General features: G+C 36.5%; 1 protein-coding gene across 18 annotated transcripts in view; it reads left to right on the forward strand.

The window, feature by feature from the left end:
* The window catches only part of CNBD1 (cyclic nucleotide binding domain containing 1), a 662,225-nt gene that overhangs the window by 256,467 nt on the left and 383,411 nt on the right, over positions 1–22,347 (forward strand). For all 18 annotated transcript variants that reach the window (XR_013178326.1, XR_013178325.1, XR_013178327.1 and 15 more), the window contains one exon: positions 437–630. Coding sequence is in view for 15 of the 18 variants with exons in the window: in XM_077167149.1 (XP_077023264.1) it covers positions 437–630 (194 nt within the window). In the remaining 3 variants the exon portion in view is untranslated. The remainder of the gene's footprint in view (positions 1–436; positions 631–22,347) is intronic.

Consider the following 22,347-nt stretch of genomic DNA (forward strand, 5'->3'; position numbering starts at 1 on the left):
GTGATTATCACCATCTCAAGAGTGAAGATAAATGAAAATCATTAGCAGGTCTATATGTTAGTTAAATAAAATAGGCAAAATGACATGGGGGGTACATTTTAAAAGTTCAAGCACTTTTCTGATAAGATCTTAAATCTATTAATCATGTTAACTTACCATGAGTATTTCTTACAACCTATCAGTTTACAAGAGAGTTTGGGTTACTCTATAAAATCGTCTGAAAGTAATACTCCAAATGTGTGCCTTTCTTATTTTGTTATTTCATTAAATTATCTGTAAATGCCTAAGGGCTTCATTGAAGTCATCGTCAATAGATAAGCCCAGAGGACTGTGCCAAGAGTAAAGCAAGGAAAACATAAGGGTTAGTCATATCTATCTCAAACAACCTGTGAAATAAAGTCTAACGTATCTCTTTCCTGGTTTGGATTTGTTTCAGTGGTGGGAAATGATGGCTTTTATATAATACTGAAAGGTCTGGCTCGACCTCGAAGAAAGTCACAGAAAAATCTGACTGCAGAAAATGAATCAGCAGGTTCTTCCAAGCCACAATGTTTCAACAGCCTTTTTTACAGTGAAGATATGAAAAGCTCTCTGCTTCAGGACAGGTACCCAGCTTCACGTGACTCCATGGTAAGAGATGAATATTTGCTTTTTCCCTAAGAAACAAAGTTTTATTGTAAAATGTTCTCTCTTCCATATATTTAAATCAAAATATCACCACTGAGTCATGAACTATTCAAGATGGTATATTTTTAAAGTATACATTCTCTTGTTATTGTTGAAGTTGGAATTTTTTTCAAAACTTTTGATGAGGCTGCTCTCGAACAGTGTAAGGCCCATTGTAGGCGATGATATGTTTTGTTTACTGAAATAAAACCAGTTTGGCTCGACTACTTAAAGTGGGGCCCAGTTTGAGATGAGGTAGAGGAGACAGGTCATTTAGGCCAGGGAGACAGAGGATAGAGCATGAGAGTCCTTTTAAATCAAGTAAAGAATATGTGTTTATCTCAGGACCAGTGCTGTAGTAATGACAGGGTTGATCACATTTTTATAGCCAGAAAGTCTTGCTTGAAGAAAATGTACCTGTAAGTACTATTTCAAGACAATTAGCTGGTCGAAATATAAAAGTTTAATAACTTTCCGGGTCTCTTGACTCCCCACATGGAAGTCAGGTCTGGTTCAACTCCAGCTATGACTAACACAGACCAGTTAGTCCTAGATAGAGATTTGCAAGATAGCCAGGGTAGAAAAAAGTGAAAGGAGCCAATTCAAACCACATGACTTTAGCACTGCAGGCTGAAGGCAGGCGTACTCAGAAACAACATCATGTTCAAGAAGAAACCAAGAAAGAAGGGTTGACAGAAATCTACTTCAATGGACTACAACAAAATAATATCACACTGGTTTGCATTTTGAAAGGCTTAAAGAACAGAAAGTGCAAGCTTGATTAAGAACAAGTGTACCTTAAGAATCTGGTCTTTGTTTAGACCAAAAATTTAAGACCCTCTCGAGCTCAATGATGGATGTGTAAAGCCAGCTGCTGGGGAGAAAGAGAGTAAGCTCAATGTCCAGAATGGCAAGAGAAGTCCTGGCCAGGAGATTTACTGCAGGTGGGAGGTTGTAGAGGCAGGAAGTAAGGGGAGGCAGCTTGTGGAAGAGGGAAGATTAGAGGCACAGTCCGATTGGGATAAGCATATGTCAGAGGGACAGTTGGTGAGTGGTGGTGGGCGATAAGAAGAAGACTGGTAAAAGAGACCACTATTTCAGTGAGTAAATGAATTCAATGACTGTTATTATCATCATCTCATGAACTTTACCGGTTTTGGCAGGAAGGTAGTAATTGAGAATGCCTCTGTTCTGTTTAAGAATGGGTCTTTAAAACGTGAGCGCCATAGGCTGCCTAAGGAGTCGTGCTTTAGAAGAAATGGGAACAACCTGAAATCGAATGCAAATACTTGCAACAATGCCTGTGTGCCTTTCTCTCAGGAGAGGGTCCCTAAAGAACATCCAATTTTCAAAGTGGTCTGTATCATCCTCAGATTTTACAAACTACTTAAGAAAATGGTTTCGTGGCTGGTAGTGGTCAAAATATTTCTTTCACTGTTAATTGTTACATCTTTTATATTCAGTTCATGGGAACTTTATCGACCTATGAGTTTTACAGAAGTGGGAATGAGATTAAAAATATCATTTGTTCTTCGGAGAAAATAGTAAATTACTTTTTGCAAACAGTTATTCTTTTGTATAATGCTTATAGTAGTGTATGAATATAGAGTATTCATTCACATATATTTTACTTTAAACTCTTCCCAACAATTCTGACAATTGAAGCATTCATTATCATAATTTTACTGGAACTTTAGATAACATTTTAATCTTATTCACTCAACTTCTGATCTTTTTGAGGATCCTTTTTAATAAATCTCTTTGAATATACTCTCTTTCTTAACCTGTAGTGCTTTGAGGATATGAGCACTGAGAATTGTGTCTTACAAAGTACAGATTGCATTTTATTTTGGATGAGCAACTTCCTTCCTCTTCCACAATCAACTCTAACCTGGGGACTTAGGTTAAAAAAACAAAATAAAATGTAAAAAACAGGTGGTGTTTTCTTTCATTCTAATAAACAGTAGAAAGTATGGCTCCTTGCATCATATTTTCCAAGCTTAGTGAATGGATTGTTTGTACCTAAAGTTACATAGGCATTTCCACAGACAATTTATATTCTTCTTTACTCTCTAGAGTTTTTCTTACAGCTACCAGCATTAAGCCTTTTCTTTTATGTGAAATTCCTTATAGAATTATTTGGTATTGATCAGACATGGGGTTTTCTTGTTTAATTCAGAATTAAAGCACATGTTAAATATCAGTTAAGTTTATGAAAATAAAGACATAATTTTTTTTTTCCCATCCAAATTCATGGCCTTTTACCAACTGATTGTGAATATTCCAACTTAACCGATGGAAATAACATGTTCTTAAGCAGTACATAGATTAAAAGGTATATAAATCTCTTTCCCAATACTTAAAAGCAGTTGCAGGAATATTATGCACCCTTCAGGTAGGGATATGTCATGGGTGGGTTTCTGTAGGGCAATAGACAGAGATCTGTGTGCAGGTGATTTACTGAGGAAGGCTCTCACCACACCTTGTAAGGGAGTGGAGGAAGCAGGGTTGAGTAAAAGGAGAAGTTGATCTGTGATGTAGTCACAAGAGAAGACTCCACTGATCCCCCATGGAGCTGAGATAGCCTTCAGAGATTGAAACAAGGGGCTAAAGTCTATACTCCCACACAGACAAGTCACTGGAAATTAGAGGCAGCTCCCTTCAGCTGTTGACAATTCCTGGAAAGTGACTTTGATGTGCAACATGGAATTCTTGCTGGGATTGAGAACTCAACCTTCTCTGGAGCAATACTGTGTTTATAATTATAATCCGGGCTTAAACCGAAGCACCCTATGCCTTCCAACTACAAGAAATTAAGATTTTCTTTAAATGTTGCCACGGAATTCTTGGATTAAACATTTTACCATGGGTTAGTGATTGATTTTCCTCATCGTTTCACTGTACTCCTCCAGTGCATTGATACTCCTAGAAACAGCATCCAATTCCATTGCTCAGATAATGTCCCTTCCTGCAGCATCTCAAAGGTCCGAGGTATTGTACCTGGCAATGCCTTCTTTTTCAGTGCTACCCATTGCCAGTTCAACACCATTTTTAGCTTTATCAATTGCCCAGCTACAGCATGACAGAGAAGCCAGTACTCCATCACAATCTAGCTGGCTGACAGACTGTCCAGCAAGGTGTTTTTTTGTTTGTTTTGTTTTCTTTTTCTGTTTCTGGTGAAATTGTTTGTAGGGGTAAAAAGAAATTTCAGTCTAATCTCAGGTATTAAATAGCTTCAATTTCTAGGTATTAAAAAGCCCATTCTTGCCTTTATATCAAGATTCAAATTCTCATGGTTGACATCTCAGTTGTGTCTTATTGTGCTTTAGAATCCAGTAGTGGAGAAAGAAATATAAATTGATTTATTTTCTTTCTCTCAGTTTGTAACCTCGTCTCGCCAGCTGCTTTTCCTGGTCCCTCTCAGCCAGGATCAGGAAGGGAGGGAGGGTCAGAATTAGAGATAAAATCCCTACAGTTGTCTTCTGTGATTAGGTATCCAAATGGTGGCTCTTTTTCTCATAATCTTTTGTGTGCTCTTCTTGCAATTCCCAGGCAGGGAGATGCCCTCTCCCGTGGGCCATGGAACCCACCAAATCTCTGTTTTGGGTCAGCTCACCCCTTCAAGCAGTCCTTCAGGGTTAATCCCTTTCAGTTGATGGGGAAGAGCCACATACACTGTGGTGCGGAATTTAGTTAGTCCTCTAGGGCAGCTAGGAAACAGCCAGGAACTGTCTGGAAAATTGTTTGGGGCACTTCTGTGACCAGACACACATCGCAAACCAGTCTAGAACAAGTGGATGGGCTGAGATTACAGCATGGAACTGTAAGTAAGTCTCTCAAACTGTGGAGGCTGGTGCCCCTCACCCACTGGCACTGGAGGTTGTTTTGGAGACAGTTCCCTATGGGAAAAAGCAACAGCGTCTACTAGGAGTAAGGCAAGGAGAGCTCAAGCAAGCTCCAATTGTGTATTTAATTAACAAATATTTGGACTGCTGAATACAAGCTCTGAGCACAGATAAACTCAGAGCAAGCATGAAAGGAACATGAGATCTCTCCTGGAAGAGAGGAGGTGGGGCTGACCAAAAAAAAAAAAAACAAAAAAAAAACCAGGCTTTTGGAGTCAACTGAGCTCAGATTATCTGAAAAGTGTTGTGCCACAAGAAAAGGGGCACATAGAGTCAGGTACCAACTCCAGATCTTGATTGGCGTACCCAGGGAGCTGGAGACTGACTCCAAAAAGATTTTGTTTGTTTGTTTGTTTGTTTAACTTTTTTAGCAGGCCATTAAAGAAGGCACCAGGCATTTCCCAGCATTGGCCCAGGCAAGGATGAAGTTATGTTTGAGAGACAAAGCAACTAGTCAGGTGAAGGAGATAATTCCCTAAAGGGCAGGGGCAGGGCCCAGCACAAGTGGTGGCTCTCATTCAGGAGCTGGAAAACAGAAGTAACCTAAACTCGCCTTCTACCTCAGCTTCTGTCTCAACCACACCCCTGGCAGGGACAGGTTCTCCTGGGAATTAAACGCACTGCACCACTTTACACCAGTGGGGAGCTATGCCACCTGCTGGGCAGGATAGGAAAAGCACAGAATCAAGAGGCTTCACAGGAGGGACGGGCACCATCCAGAGTCTCATTCCTCGGGAGACTTGATGCTGATGGCACCCTCCTCCTGAGATCTGGGCCTGTCTTATCTGGGAAAATCTAACTGGTCAGTCATATCAGAGAGACCTTCCTCAAAAAAGGTTCATATAGGTAGGGCAAGAACCTGAAGAGTTCTTATCAGTTAAACAGAAGCTATGCTAGAGGTCTAGAATAAGTTGAAATGAATATCAAAGAACAGAGAACAAAGAAAACTAACAAGAAAACCCTCGGTAAAAAAGAGAAAATAGCTTGCAGAATAAGCTTATCAAGGAAATCAGATGCCAAGACACCAGCAAAAAAATCATAAGTCATACTAGGAAGCAGGAAGATACGACCTAATCAAAGGAACAAACTAAGCCTTCAAATGAGATTCAGGGGTTGAAACAACTAATTAAAGATGTTCAAACAAATCTTCTAAATCAAATCAACAAGTTGAAGGGAGATATGGCAAAAGAGATGAAGGATATAAAGAAGATATTGGCAAACCATAAAGAACTCAAAACCTTGAAAAAAACAAATAGCAGAACTTGTGGGAATGAAAGGCACAATAGAAGAAATGAGAAACACGATGGAGACATACAACAGCAAATATGAAGAGGCAGAAGAAAGGATTGATAAACTGGAGGACAGGACATCTGAAATCCTATACACAAAAGGATGGGGTAAAAGATTGGAAAAACATGAGCAGGGTCTCAGGGAACTGAATGACAATATGAAGCACATGAATATATGTGTTAATATATGTGTTAATGTGTTAACGTCTTCTCCCAGAAGGAGAAGAGAAGGGAAAAGGGGTAGAAAGAAAAACGGAGGAAATAATCACTGAAAATGTCCCAATTCTTATGAAAGACATAAAATCATACATCCAAGAAGCTTAGCATACCACAAACAGAATAGATTCCAATAGACCTACTTCAAGACACTTACTAATAAGATTCTCAAATGTTGAACACAAAGAGGGAATGAGATCTTGTTATTTTGTACCAGTTAATATAATACCCAGACACATTCCAAAATAATTTGGACATAAAAAAATACATATTTGCAGAGCTTCCTGGACGGACTCAAGAAAAATGCAGAATTATGAAACTTCCCCACTTGGGGGACTCCTGATATTCTCACAAGCATTAGGGACTTGAGTGGTTAAGAGATTTCAAATCGAGTCCTGGGGTTGTTCTGGAGGTTATTCTTGCGCATTATATAGATATTCCTTTATTTTTTAGTTTCTAGTGTATTAGAATAGCTAGAAGGAAATATCTGAAACTGTTGAACTGTAATCCAATAACCTTTATTTTTGATAATGGTTGTATAACTATATAGCTTTTATGGTGTGACCCTGTGATTGTGAAAACCTTATAACTGATACTCTCTAAGCCAGATAAATAAGAAAATAAAGACTAAATAAATAAATAAATAATGGGGCAGGAGATAAGGGGTATGGGATGTTTTGGGTTTTCTTTTTTGGTTTTATTTTTTGTGAAGTAATGAAAATGTTCTAAAATTGACTGTGGTGATGAATGCACAACTATATGATGATACTGTGAGCCATGGATTGTATACTTTGGATGACTAAATGGTATGTGAATGTATTTCAATGAAATTTTATTAACAAAACCTGATCATACAATATCAATTCAGAAAAAAGAGAAAGAGCTGAATTGAAGGAGCAAATCTTGAATAAATTCCACATTTGGAAGAAGAAAAAGAGTCATCAAGTGCTTGGCAAAGGATCAGCAGTAGTACTGTTGGAGGGTCATAGAAGCCAAGAGAGAAAAAAGTATTCAGAAAGGTGATAAATTAAATCACTCATAATTTGAAGCCCTTTCTTTTTCAGTGAGAGCTTTTACTGAGCGATCAGATTTTCTCACTTGGGTGTATCTTGTGAGCCATTGTGAGGATTTGTTAGATGGCTCTGGCAGCATCTTAGATGGGAAAAAATAAGGTGTCTTTGAGCAGTATAATTTAACTTAATATAAATTAAGTTCAAATCTTTAACCTGTGAAGTTTCATGTTTTTTTTTTTTTTTTGTTGGAAGTTAGCTCATCAATTCTAAAAATAAAACATGATAGACTAATTGCACTTTATCCTTTGGCTTGTAGGATGATATTGCCTTCCAATATTAGTATAACTCAGTAACAATAATAATAAAATATAAATGCTTATTTCTGTTTACACTCCCCTAATCTTGAATATGTTGAGACAGTGATTTGCTATTTGTGTTTCTTACTGTCTTTTTGTTTTTGAATTTGGGAGGCATGTCGTCAGACAGGCATACTAATCAACTACATACATACTCATACACATGCACACACAACCTGTTGTTTGATAAACAATGTAATAGAACCAGGGATCATATAAGTGAAAGATAAAAAACGTTCTTTGTCTTTAACAGGCCCTAGTCTACTTGGGAGAACAAAACTAACTTTTAATACGAGAGCAAAGAGAGTACGCAATGAGATGTGGCTGGATCCTGACCAGGAGAGCTATGGCATTTGGAGGAACTGGTTTTGAATGAACGGGAATATGTCATAGAGTTAGGGACTTTGAGTTGCATCTTAAAAGAGAGGTGTTTTGTAGATTGGAGAAGACAGGCACTAATCTGTTATTTTATAGGATTCCACGGAATATCATATATGTGTATTATATATATGTAAAGGGATGGCAAGTTACAGTTGTAGCTTGGCTACATTTTGCAGCCTTATGCAGTGGTACTGATATCACAATATTTAAAAGCACAGGTTCTGGAGTCAGACTGTACATTATAGTATGGACATGCACAAGTTACTTTGACTCTGTAACTCAGGTTCCTCATCTAGAAAAAATTGTATTAACAATAATCCTCATTACACAGACCATGTGATTAAATGAGATGATACAAAGTACTGAGGAAAATACCTCCTCCATAGTGAAAGCTATGGTTATATTTGCTGTCGATGATGTTGTGTTTATTGTTTTCTTTCATTCTATCCCTTCTAACAAGTTTTAACTTTAGGGTCTTGTTATTTCTTGCCAGTATATTGCAGCCACTCTGTATCTTTGTATTTAATCTTGTCCTATCAACCTCCTCAGTTCATCTTCCACAATGTCACTAGAGTGACTTTTGTAAAAGTCAAATATGATTATGTTGCACCCTTACAGAAAATGGTACAGTAACTTCTAGTCATTTACAAGATAAAATTCAAATTCCTTTGCATGGCATTCAGGGCCCTTTATGATTCAGCTTAGTTTCCCCTAGTGCTTGTTAGCCAGGAAAACAACATTGTTCCCAGAGTCGAAAGGACATATTTCCTTTGGGTGTCTTGTCTCTTACTCATTCTTGAGGAAATAATCAAGTTTCATTTTCTCTGCTAAAACATTCTCTCACCTTCCACTTTGCCCTGATGCATCTAGTACCTGGCCCCTAAATGGTGCTGTTAGTTTTCCTCACCCTGCTTATTTACATTTTAATTTTTGTTTGCATTCAACTGTAAACTCATTAAAGTCAAAGTTTTTGGATTCTTTCATTCTTATCCCATGAGTTCCTAGATATAATGATTAGCATAAGTACATAAATCATTTAAAATAAAAGCACATGTGAGAGATTGACTAAAAGAACAAACAAGGGAATGAAAGAAAATATCCCAAGTAAGGAAAGAAATATGAACAGTTTACTTCATACTCTAGGGCCTTTTGAGCACTGTTGTTTTCATGAGATTTGATGCAATGTCCATAAGACCTTGTAATCTTTGGGTAAATTTATATTTTCATGTCGGTGTCAGTTGATTTACTAGCATACTTAATATCTTTGCTGCATGTCAAAGGATGCCTTAATAACTTTTACATCAAAATAATACAGTATTGCAAAGATACACTTGATATTCAAAATGGCTTTGAAAATAAGACTTGTGGGGATATTATCACTGTTTTTGTTACCATTCCCCTAAATATTTCCAGTAAAAATTATGATTATTTCAAAGAAACCATCAAACCATATCTTTTTGGGTTCAGTGAATTCTTTGTTTGAATATGAAAAGAAGACCATAAGCACTGGTGAAATATGGTATGATTTACTTATGAAAGGATCATTTTGGCTGCTGTGGGCAATGCAAGAGGGAAAGCTGGGAATCCAGTGAGGAGGCTCTGGTAACAGCTGACATGATAAATGTTGATCACTTGGACAGTGTGGCTTTAATGGTGACATCTAAATATATATGGATTTGGAATATGTTTTGGATGCAAGTTGGCATGACTTGCTGATGGCTTGGACATGGAAATAGGAACCAATAATGATTTCTTGCATTTTAGACAGAGCAAGTTGACAGATGCTAATACCATTTATGGGGATTGGGAAGGCTAAGCTAGAAGAGAATTTGGGAGAGGAAGTCTAGAGTTCTAATTTGGCCAGGTCAGGTTTGAGATTTTGAGATGCCTGCTACATACTTAAGAGAAGTGTTTTAGTTTCCTAGGATGCTCCATGGCATGGGCTGGCTTTAACAATGGAAATTATTAATTTACAGTTTTGAGACCGCAAAAATGTTCAAATCAAGGCATTAGCAAGGTAATGTTTTCTTCTCAAAGATTGTCTGGTGGGATCCTTGGCTCCTTTTGCCACATGGGAAAGCACAGGGCATCTCCTGGGTTTTGTTCATTTCAAATTCTCATTTCCATGACTTTCTCCCTGTATCTGAAATTTCATTCCATATAAAAGGCTCCAGTAACATATAAAAGACCCGTCCTGATTGCGGTGGGACAAAACTTTACTGAGCTAACCTCATCACGGGTCCTACTTACAATGGGTTTACACCCCCAGGGATGGACTAGATTTAAGAATGTGTTTTTCTGAGGTAATACAACTTCAGACCACTTGGAGGATGAAATTGACAGTTCAAAATATGCATCTCCGGTTTAGGAGTCTCATGGTATCTATTAGAGATAATATTATCGATGCTATTTAAAGACATGTGATGGGGCCTGTTCTTTTTACAATGTAGTATTATTGGCTAGAAAGTGAGCCTGTAGAAATGTATTTCATATTTATCATACATTGAAACTATCTTTTCTTTTAGATTACTGCAATAGCTTCCATTATAATGCTTCTACCCTCCACTCTGTACTTTATATTGTTTCTGAGAACATTTTAAAACTTTTCACTAGTCTTCTTAGATTTTCTTCTTTTTTATATTATAATTTTTAAAAACTTTTTGTTGTAGTAATCAATATAGAGCAACAGTTTTCCCATTTGAACAACATTCCAATGTGCAGTTCAATGGTGTTAATTATGTTCCCAATATCATGCTACCACAACCAATATACACTCTCCCTCCCTTTTCATCCCCTCAAAATAACTACTCATCCATTAAATTGTAACGCCCTCTTCCCTCCCCACCCCTGTAATCTATAGACTACCATCTGTCTCTGTGAAATTGCTTTCTTTCAGGTATTTCATATAAGCAATATTTGTCTTTCTGTGTCTGTCTTATTTCACTGAACATGATGTCTTCTAGATTTTTCCATGTTGCAGAATGCATCAGAACTTTATTCCTTTTTATGACAATAATATTTTATTGTGTAGATTGACTACATTTTGTTTATTCATTTATTTGTTGGGGACACAGGGGTTGCTCCCAATTTTTAGCTGATGTGAACAATACTGCTATAAACATCAGTGTGCCAATATCTGTTTGAGTCCCTGCTTTAAATTACTGAGTATATACCAAGAAGTGAGATTTCTGGGATATATGGTATTTCTATTTTCAATTTTCTGAGGACCTGCCTAACTGATTCCCATAGCGGCCACACCATTCTACACTGCCATCTGCAATGCACAGGAGTTCCTATTTCTTCACATCCTTGCCCAAATTTACTATTTTTCCTGCTTTGTTTGATTTTATTTTTAAATTGTAGCCATCCCAATGGATGTGAAGTGGTACCTCACTGTGGTTTTGATTAGCATTTCATATGCTTGACACCTTTTCATGTGCTTGTTGGCCATTGGTATATCTTTTTTACAGAAATATTTATTCAAGTCCTTTGTCAAGTTTTAAATTGGGTTATTTACCATTTTGTTGTTGAGTTGTAGCAGTTCTTTATATATTCTGGATATTAAATCCTTATCATATATGGTTTGCATTATTTTTTACCATTCTATAGGTTGTCTTTTACTTTCTCGATAGTGTCCTTTGATGTGCAAAAGTTTTTAATTGTGACAAGGTCCATCTTATCCATCTCTGTTTTTGTTGCTCATGCTTTCATGCTTTGGTATCATGTCTAATCACTGCTAAATCCAAGGTGACATGGGTGCCCACCTATGCTTTCTTCTGGAAGTTTTATGTTTTTAGCTCTTATGTTTAGATTCTTGACACATTTAGGGTTAAATCTTTTTATATGATATGAAGTCGAGATCTAATTTCATTCTTTTGCATGTGGATATCTATTTCCCAACATGATTTGTAGAAGATCCCCTTAGTTTTTAAGATATATTTCAAGCTTCTTAGTTTATTATACAAGTTCTCTGACTTTTCATGATCTCTTATATGCTTTTCCAGTTATATCTCTTTTCATGCCTGGGTACACACATACACATCTCATTACAACCTTACTAAGCTTCATTACAGATACTCCCTCCCTTACCTAAGTATGTACACTTACTCTTTGCTTCATTAAGCTTATTTCACCTTATACAAAGTAAAAATATAAATGACCCTCAAGAAGGTTTTTCTGAAACTTCAAATTGAGTTAAAACTCCACTGTATTTCCATTCTTTCCTATCCTTTTCACTCTCATAGCATTTTTGCATAGCATTCTACTACAAGTTAACTAATATTTGCTAACTTATGTACCAGGTACCACATTAGACAATTTTTATAATTTATCTCATTTAATTCTTAAATAAAACCCTTGAAGGTAGAAAAAAGGTAGCTAAGATATAGAACTTTACCTCAAGGTATTTGACTCATTTAATTTAAATACTTTGTGAAATTCAGTTAATGCTTTTTGTGCTCAACCTAAAATGTAAGTCAAAGACTCTGAAAAGTTCCTAAATAGAAAAAGAAAAATGAACCAAAAAAATTTGGCATTTCATCTGAGCCTTTAAAAGTGAATTAATATTTTACTGAGCTGGGAAAGAACATTCCAGACTAAAGAACAACATAAGGGAAGACACAGAGTAGGGAAATGGTGATACAAATATAGTTTAGGAGGTAGGCTTGCCCCAATTTTTAAAAGGATTACTAGGCTTGATATTTTGGTATTTATTTTATAACCCTGGAAAATCATCAAAGTTTTGGGGAAGAAAAGTGACATAAAAAGATGTGTGCTTTAGAAAGGCTAATGTGAATTATGTAACTCAAAGAGAGACTGGAGACAGAGAAAATAAAGAAAGTTATTGAAATGGTCAATTCCGAAGATACTAGTGCCTAAGGGTAGTGGTCAGAGAAACAACAAAGTACGGCAAGGGTTCAAGAAAAATGTTCTGTAGACTTCATACTATATGAAGGATGAATAAGATTGAGGAATAAATTATGCTCCCAAGATATTTTCTCTAGACTTAGGGAGTTTTTCTAATACTTTCAACCTAACACTTTGTAATTTATCTAGAGTTCATGTAGCGTTATTGGGAATATCGTACAATTCTAATAAACGAAAATAATTTATATTTGTATTTAAGAGAGATTCAGTCAAGATACACTGAATCAATATTAAACAATTTGTGTTGGCTGCCTTGTGATAAAATTTTACAACAGGCTGATTTAAAATACGAAAGTTTTTCCAGTTTGTTATTGGATTAGAAAATTCTAATGTTGCCATATAATTGAATGTTATATACCGTTCATTAAAATCTCAAATTAGATCTATATTTTATGTATTTATTATTCTAAGTTAAAAGCATTAAAATAATATTAAAGTAGTTATAAAAATATGTCTAAATGTGTATTTATATCTTTATGTATAACATTAAAAAAATTCTGGCTTTGTGTTTGTGTGCATGTGTATGTGTGTATGTTATGTGTGTATATAGTTATCCTTACTTAGTGAGTGTGATAGTTAGATTCAGTTGCTAACTTGGCCAGGTGAACGCACCTAGTGTTGTTGCTTCGAACATGAGCCAATGGTGCGTGAATCTCATCTGTTGCTAATTACATCTGCAGTCGGCTAGGAGGCGTGTCTGCTGCAACCAGTGACGCATGACTTAATTGGCTGGTGCTTAGATGAGAGAGCGCAATGTAGTACAGCCTAAGCAGCTCAGCATACCTCATCTCAGCACTCGCAGCTCAGCCCAGGCCTTTGGAGATGCAGAAAGAAGTCACCCTGGGGAAGGTTATTGGAACCCAGGGGCCTGGAGAGAAGGTCAGCAGAGATCGTCCTGTGCCTTCCCACGTAAGAAAGAACCTAAGTGGAAAGTTAGCTGCCTTTCCTCTGAAGAACTAACAAAATAAATCCCCTTTTATTAAAAGCCAATCCATTTCTGGTGTGTTGCATTCTGGCAGCTAGCAAACTGGAACAGTGAGATTAAAAATATTTGGTATTTCCCTGTATTTTTGAAAAGTGTAATTATTTGAGGTCATTGTTATATATTAACTTTAAAATGAGATAAAGTGATGAAACCATCAAAGACAAATGAAACAACAGGCTCTTCTAAATCAGTCTTGGCACGTATGATGTCAAGACACAGAATTTTCCTATCACCCTAAAAACTCCTTTGGTGCCTGTACACTAAATCACCTACACTAAATTAGTAAGAGGCCTCTACTTACTAATCTGGTTTCATCACCGTCATGTTTGCCTATTCATGAATTCCACATAGATGCAGTCTTATATGTATTTTTTTGGTTTGACTTCTTTTACTCAGTATAATGTATATATATATTTTTACATGGGCAGGCACCGGGAATCAAACCCAGGTCCTCTGGCAAGGCAGGTGAGCATTCTTGCCTGCTGAGCCACTGTGGCCTGCCCTCAGTATAATATTTTTGAGGTTCATCCATATTGTTGCATGTATCAGTAGATGTTACCTTTTATAGTTAAGTAGTAGTCAGTTGTATGAGTATACCACAGCTCATTTACCCATTATTCTTTTGATAGACATACGATTATCATTCAAAGAAATGAAAGTTCATGTACAGATTTTTTTGTGACGAATGTTTTTATTTCTATTGGATAAAACTGGAAAGGAATTATAGCATCATAGAAAAGATACATATTTACCTTTTTAATGGAACTGTCAAACACTTTTCTAAAGAAGTTGTATCACTTTACATGTATATGTTTTAAAATACTGCTATTGTTAAAAATTGTTAACTTTTTTGTTGCTAATACTATTAAATATACCTTATAAGATATAATGTATGGATTGCCCCAGTTACAGTGCTGGAGTAAACATCTTTAAATTTCTAAACAGGTATGGTTTAGATTGCATCATTAATGATGCTATAGTAGGGAAGTTGCAAGTGAGTGGCAAGTTGTAGTTTAGGAAAAGAGAAACTCATGCTTTAAAGGGTAGATGTTTGAATTTACTAATGTAACTTAGGGATGTTAGGTAATCATAATAATGAAAAATAATTTATTAAGAAAATTCTATGTATTAGTTTCCTAGCTGCTAAATTAAATACCATAAAATGAATTGGCTTAACAACAGGAATTTGTTGTCTCTTGCTTCCTCACACCAGGGTTGGCCTCTTCTGGCTGACCCACAGTCTTTGAGGTTCCTGGCTTTTCTGTCACATTCTCCATTCTCCTCCAGGTCCCATTGACTTCTGGCTTCTGGCTGCTCACTGTGGCTTCTTTTTCGGAGTCCAATTTCATTTGCTTATAAGAAATTCAGCCATATTGGATTAAGGCTCACTCTCATTCAGCTTGGCCACAACTTAAATAACATCTTAAAAGGTCCTCTTTGCAAACGAGTTCCCACCCACAAAACCAGGAACTGGGACTTGAGCATGCCTTTTGTAGGGACAATGTTCAATTTCCAATATACTATGACCTTATGGATGTTTGTTTCTAACACCTTTTTTTTTTTTTCCTCACCTTTCTCTGTTAAATTACCTTTATTCTTTGGTTAAAGATCAGTTGGTTAATTTGTGTGAGTCTATTTCTGGACTGTTTTTTCTGATGCATTTATTTATATGCCTACTCTTTACTGATACCAAGCTATCTTGATCTTGATTGCTGTAGCTTTATAGAAAGTCTTGAGGCCAGGTAGTATGAATCATCCGACTTTGTTCTACATACTGATGTGTTATCTGTTCTCATTATTTTTCCTTTTCCATATAAACTTTAAAATGTATTTGTTGATATTCACAAAATAACTTTTAGAATTTGGATTAGTATTGCACTGAATCTATAGATCAAGTAGGAAAGAAAGAATTGAGATCTTAAAAAAATATTGAATATTCCAATGTATCAACATGGAATACTTCTCTAATTATATGGTTGTCCTTCGACTTCTTTCATCAAAATTTTATAGTTTTCCACATATAGATATTATATATTTTTGTCACATTTGCACATAATTATTTCTCCTTTTTAAATTTATTGTACATGGCATTGTGCTTTTAATTTCAATTTCCAATTATTCATTGCTGGTATATATAATGGCAATTGACTGTTTTATGTTAACCTCATATCATTACTGTGACTGCTGTAATAACTGATTAGTTCTAAGAGTTTTTGGAATAACGGTGGTTATTGATTCCTTTGATGCCTAATAGTTTTAAATTCTGACAACATCCCATTTATCTATTTTGTTGTGGTTGTTGTTGATTGTGTTTTGGGTATAAGGTGAAAAAAAATAGCCTAACGCAAGGTCCTGAAGATGCTTCCCTCTATTTTCTTCTTCGGAAAGTTTTATAGTCCTGGTTCTCAAATTTAGGTCTTTGAAACATTTCAAGTTAATTCCTGTATGTGATGTGAGGTCTAACCTGCATTCTTTGCATATGCAAATTCAGTTCTCCCAGTACCATTTGTTGAAGAGACTCTTTCCCCACTGAATAAACTTGGCACTCTTGTCAAAAATCAATTGGACAAAAAGTATGAGGGTTTATTTCTGAACTCACCAACTTGATTCCATTAATCTATATGACTGTCCCTGTGCCAGTACCATGCTGTTTCAATTACTATTGTTTTGTAATAAGTTTATAAAATTGAAAAATGTTAGTCCCACAACTTTCTTCTTCTTTTTCAGGATGATTTCGTCTATTTTGGGCCCCTTACCCTTCCATAGAAATTAAATGATGGTTTTAATTTCTTTAGTAGGTATAGGCCTATTCAAGTTGTTTCTTTCTCTTTGTGTGATTTTGTGATTATCATGGAATTATTACATTTAATTTAGCTTATCAAATTTGTGTCAGAGTTGTTTATAGTATTATTTTATTATCATTACAGTGTTCATGGAATCAGTGGTGATAACTTCTTTTTCATTTCTGTTACTAATAATGCTCTCTTGTTTTCTTGATTAGTCTGACTAGTGGCTTATCAATTTTATTGATGTTTTTTAAAGATGAGGTTTTGGCTTTTTTGGTTTTTCTCTTTTGATTTCCTGCTTTCAATTTCATTGATTTCTGCTATAATTTTTTTTCCATTCTACAAATGCACTCAGTAATTCTTAGTATCATCACATAGATGTATGATCATCATTTCTTAGTACATTTGCATCGATTTAGGAAAAGAACTAGCAAAACAGCAGAAAAAGATATAGAATGTTAATATAGAGAAGAGAATTAAAATAATAATACTAATAATATATATATATATATAAAAAGGAAGACAAAAAAAACAAAAACAAAAGATACAAACACACAAACAAACAAACAAAAAACCATATTTCAGGTGCAGCTTCATTCAGTGTTCCAACCTAGTTACATTACACTTAGGTATTATTGTGCTGTCCATTTTTGAGTTTTTGTATCTAGTCCTGTTGCACAGTCTGTATCCCTTCAGCTCCAATTACCCATTATCTTACCCTGTTTCTAACTCCTGCTGGTCTCTGTTACCAATGATATATTCCAAGCTGATTCTCGAATGTCAGTTCACATCAGTGGGACCTTACAGTATTTGTCCTTTAGTTTTGGGCTAGACTCACTCAGCATAATGTTCTCTAGGTCCATCCATGTTATTACATGCTTCATAAGTTTAGTCTGTCTTAAAGCTGCATAATATTCCATCGTAGGTATACGCCACAGTTTGTTTAGCCACTCGTCTGTTGATGAACATTTTGGCTGTTTCCATCTCTTTGCAATTGTAGATAATGCTGCTATAAACACTGGTGTGTAAATGTCCGTCTGTGTCTTTGCCCTTAAGTCCTTTGAGTAGATACCTAGCAGTGGTATTGCTGGGTCGTAATCCATTCTGCCATTCTATGTCTTTTGATTGGGAAATTCAGTCCATTAACTTTTAGTATTATTACTGGATAATATTTTCCTCTACCATTTTGGCTTTTGTATTATATATATCATATCTGATTTTCCTTCTTTCTACACTTTACTCCATACCTCTCTCTTCTGTCTTTTCATATCTGACTCTAGTGCTCCCTTTAGTATTTCTTGCAGAGCTGGTCTCTTGGTCACAAATTCTCTCAGTGACTTTTTGTCTATAAATGTTTTAATTTCTCCTTCATTTTTGAAGGACAATTTTGCTGGATATAGGAGTCTTGGTTGGCAGTTTTTCTCTTTTAGTAATTTAAATATATCATCCCACTGTCTTCTAGCTTCCATGGCTTCTGCTGAGAAATCTACACATAGTCTTATTGGGTTTCCCTTGTATGTGACAGATTGTTTTTCTCTTGCTGCTTTCAAGATCCTCTCTTTCTCTTTGACCTCTGACATTCTAACTAGTAAGTGTCTTGGAGAACGCCTATTTGGGTCTATTCTCTTTGGGGTGCGCTGCACTTCTTGGATCTGCAAATTTAGGTCTTTCATAAGAGTTGGGAAATTTTCAGTGATAATTTCTTCCATTAGTTTTTCTCCTCCTTTTCCCTTCTCTTCTCCTTCTGGGACACCCACAACACGTATATTTGTGCGCTTCATATTGTCATTCAGTTCCCTGATCCCCTGCTCAAGTTTTTCCATTCTTTTCCCTATAGTTTCTGTTTCTTTTTGGAATTCAGATGTTCCATCCTCCAGTTCACTAATTGTAGCTTCTGTCTCTTTAGATCTACCATTGTAGGTATCCATTGTTTTTTCCATTTTTTCTTCTTTGTCCTTCACTCCCATAAGTTCTGTGATTTGTTTTTTCAGATTTTCTATTTCTTCTTTTTGTTCAGCCCATGTCTTCTTCATGTCCTCCCTCAATTTATTGATTTGGTTTTTGAAGAGTGTTTCCATTTCTGTTCGTATATTCAGCATTAGTTGCCTCAGCTCCTGTATCTCATTTGAACTATTGGTTTGTTCCTTTGACTGGGCCATATCTTCAATTTTCCGAGCGTCATCCATTATTTTCTGCTGGTGTCTGGGCATTTGATCAGATTTCCCTGGGTGTGGGACCCAGCTGGTTGAAAGCTTTTTCTGTGAAATCTCTGGGCTCTGTTTTTCTTTTCCTGCCCAGTAGGTGGTGCTCGTGGCTCTCGTCTGTCTGCACGGCAGTTGGCCCGGGAAACCGCGCGTGGAGGCGGGGGTCACTGGCCGCCGCGGCTTGGGAGAGTGCCAGTCCTAATTGCCCAGCTGGCCCAAAACGCCAAGCGTGACGGGAGGGCCCCGCTATCCAATGTTCCTAGTCAGACCGGGGAGCCACGTGCGTGGAGGGGACCCCAGTCGCCAGCCGCCCGGGCCGGGAAAACGCGCGCCCCTCGGGTATCTCACCGCAGCAGATTCTCCCTGCCCGTTCAGCTGTTCCAGAATGGGGTACGCTGTCTTTTTGGTCTCTGTCGTGACTCCGGGAGCTGTTTCGTATTGTTTCTGTTTCTTTAGTTGCTTTTCTGGAGGAGGAACTAAGACCCGTGCATCTTACTAAGCTGCCATCTTCTCCGGAAGTCTGCTATAATTTTTTATAATTTATTTTCTTCTGCTTGCTTTAGGGTTAAAATGCTCTTCTTTCTCTAACTTCCTAAGGTGGGAGCTTAGCTGACTGATTTTAGATCTAATCCATGCATTCAGTGCTATAAACTTACCTCAAAATGTATTGTTACTCTCTTTTGAAACTTCCTCTTTTTCCCATTGTTACTTAGAGTTTAATCTCTAAATTTGTTTAATCTCCAAATGTTTTGGAAATTCCAGCCATCTTTCTGTTTTTGGATTCTCATTTAATTCTATTGTGGTCTCAGAACATACTTTGTGTAATTTTTATCTTTTCATACATAATTTAAAGGAAAGTCTGTAGCCTTTGGTTGAGTCTTGCTTGGACGCAGTGCTTGCTGAACCTATAACATTTGGGCTATTACTGTGTAGTCCAACGTGACAGCCATAGTCATATAGTTTTTTAGATTAAATTTGAATTAATTAAAATTTAAAATATAGTTTCTCAGTCCCACTAGCAACATTTTAGGAGCTCAATAGCCATATGTTACTTGTTGCTACCATTTTGGACCCTGAACGTATTCAGTATTTCCATTATCACAAATATGCCTGTTGAATAGCACTAATCTATATCTGTACTAGTCATCATTCACTAGAGAAACAGAACCAACAGGAAATAGATAGATAAATGAAATATATGAGATTTTTAAATAGTAATTGGCTCATGCTACCATAGGAATGCTCAGGTATAAATTCCATAGGGCAGGCCACAAGCTAAAAATTCCAGTGAACGTTTCCATGAATTATCTAGGAGAAGTTGGCTGACTAAAGTAGAGATGGAAATTCTCCCTTCGGACTGCTGAAATTATCACTTCTTTTAAAGCCTTCAACTGATTGGATGAGAATTCTCTCATTGTTGAAGGCAATCTTCTCTGTTGATTGTAGATGTAATCAGCCATGGATGCAATTAGTTTACATCCCCACAGTAGCAATCAGAGAAGTGCTTGCTTGACTTAACAGCTGGACACATAACCTCACCAAGGTGACACAGGGACTTAACCATCACAGCGTCCTCTTGGAAAAGCAGCAGTTTTCAAAGCTTCTTAGACTACGTTTTTGGGAAAAGGAGTGAAAATGTTCTGCTACTCTTGGCAAATTTTCCTTTTTGGCCTGGCAATTGGGTAGCACAGAGTAAGACTCTGAAGTAGATATAGTTAACACTTCATTTGTAAGCTTAGTAATGATAATTATGAGGAAGACAATGAATGATAGTAGCTTCTGTTAGACAAGAATTTACTGTGTACCTGCACTAAGAGCTGTACAGATGTTTCAGTTAATCCTTTCAATAAGCTATGATGTTAATATTATAATTTTATGTTTGAGGAAACTAAGATTTAATTACTTTTCTCAAGTCACACAGCTAGTATATAGTCAGTTAGGCTGGAGTAGAACCCAGGTTTGTCTGATTTTAATGCCAATACTATTAATCAATATACTTCCTGTCTTCTTAAGCAGATGTGTTGATTTCTTGAGTGGAATTGTTTTTTCTTTCTTTTTCATGGGCAGGCATCAGGAATTGAACCCGGGTCTCCGTCATGGCAGGCGAGAAATCTGCCTGCTGAGCCACCATTGCCCACTCTTGAGTGGAATTTTAAAATGAAATAACTGGAACTAATTATTAGCCTTTTAAACTGGAGTTCCAGATCACTGAGTGACAAATGTACACATATACAATGACAAATAGGAAGTATGAAATATCATCAAGTAGAAATGCTCCTCTTTTGCCCTGTGCTGCAGTGGTTGAGAATGCTGCCATGAAAAATTTGGTTCCAGATGCACTAAAATGACCTTTGTATATCCAAGTAAAATCACCTGTCTCAGAAACAGGTATCACTGAAATGCTGAGAGACTAAGAGGAAATATGTTTTGGCTGATATTTGAATATTCACGTTCAGCACACTTTTCTGTATTAGTACTAGATATTTAGTGATTACAGTTGTAAGGTAATGACTTAAATCGTGATGGTAACTAGGGATGGCCATGCTATGTCTTCCGGAGCTGATTTCCCATAGTTTTATCTTTCATTTTGCACTGCCTTTGTGTGTGGCAGTACATACCAAGGTCATAGTTCCAGCTGTATAGTGTAGACCAACTTTGGGAATTAATTGATTGGACCTTATTTGCTTCTTATTCTAATAGGTCATATGGAGGCTTAGTGAGTTCTTCTTTTGGGGTATCTGGCTAATTCATAATCTTGAAACTCACCTGTTTTATTTGATTATTGGGTATAACTCTCAGCCCTAATGTGTGCTTTCCATCCACAATTTTGTATTGCTGTAGCTGTTAGCTTTGTCGCAGTCTTCAAAATTTCAATTCACCACTCACCAAATTGAGATGCCTATACCTATGTTACATAACTTCTTATGCTTCACAGAATGTACAGCCTGCCCATATGGATGCGTATCAATAAGGAGTTGTGTTCCAGTTGGGGAGTAAGTGAAGAACAACAGAATCACCATGTGAAATGTGAAACAATAATAAAAGTGTTGAAACAGGAACACAGACCTTGGTATGAGACAACTCTAGACCTGAGTCCTGGCTCTGCCTTTTACTAGCCAATTGACCTTGGACGTAGTCCTCAAATTTTTCCTAAAGGTCTATTTCCTTATCACAATTACTAGTTGTAATAGTACTAATAATACCCCCCACCCCATAAAGTGCTTAACAGAAAATACGGGCTCAATACATGTTCTATTTCGGTAATCATATGTTAGTAATAGGTATGAATTTCCAAATAAACTTTGTAGGCAGCAGTTAATATTTGAGTGTAAAAGAAAGAAGGGTAGATTTTGACAGGCAATACATAACATATATTGAAATTTAAAATGAATAGACAGCAGACTGTTGAAGGTATTCACTGTGGTTATAAAAGATTGGTAGGAAAACTGGGTCAGGATTCACAAAATGTTTTAGGTGTCAATGAACCTGATGAGAATGGAAATTCATCTAAGGGCATGTTTTGCAAATAGGACTCAAAAAGTCAGTAGGAGAGTAGAGAAACTTGAATTGGAGGCTTAAGGAATTCGAATTTATTTGCAATATTACACTTAAAGTAGTAT

Source organism: Tamandua tetradactyla, chromosome 6, assembly GCF_023851605.1.
Source record: "Tamandua tetradactyla isolate mTamTet1 chromosome 6, mTamTet1.pri, whole genome shotgun sequence".
NCBI lineage: Eukaryota > Metazoa > Chordata > Mammalia > Pilosa > Myrmecophagidae > Tamandua > Tamandua tetradactyla.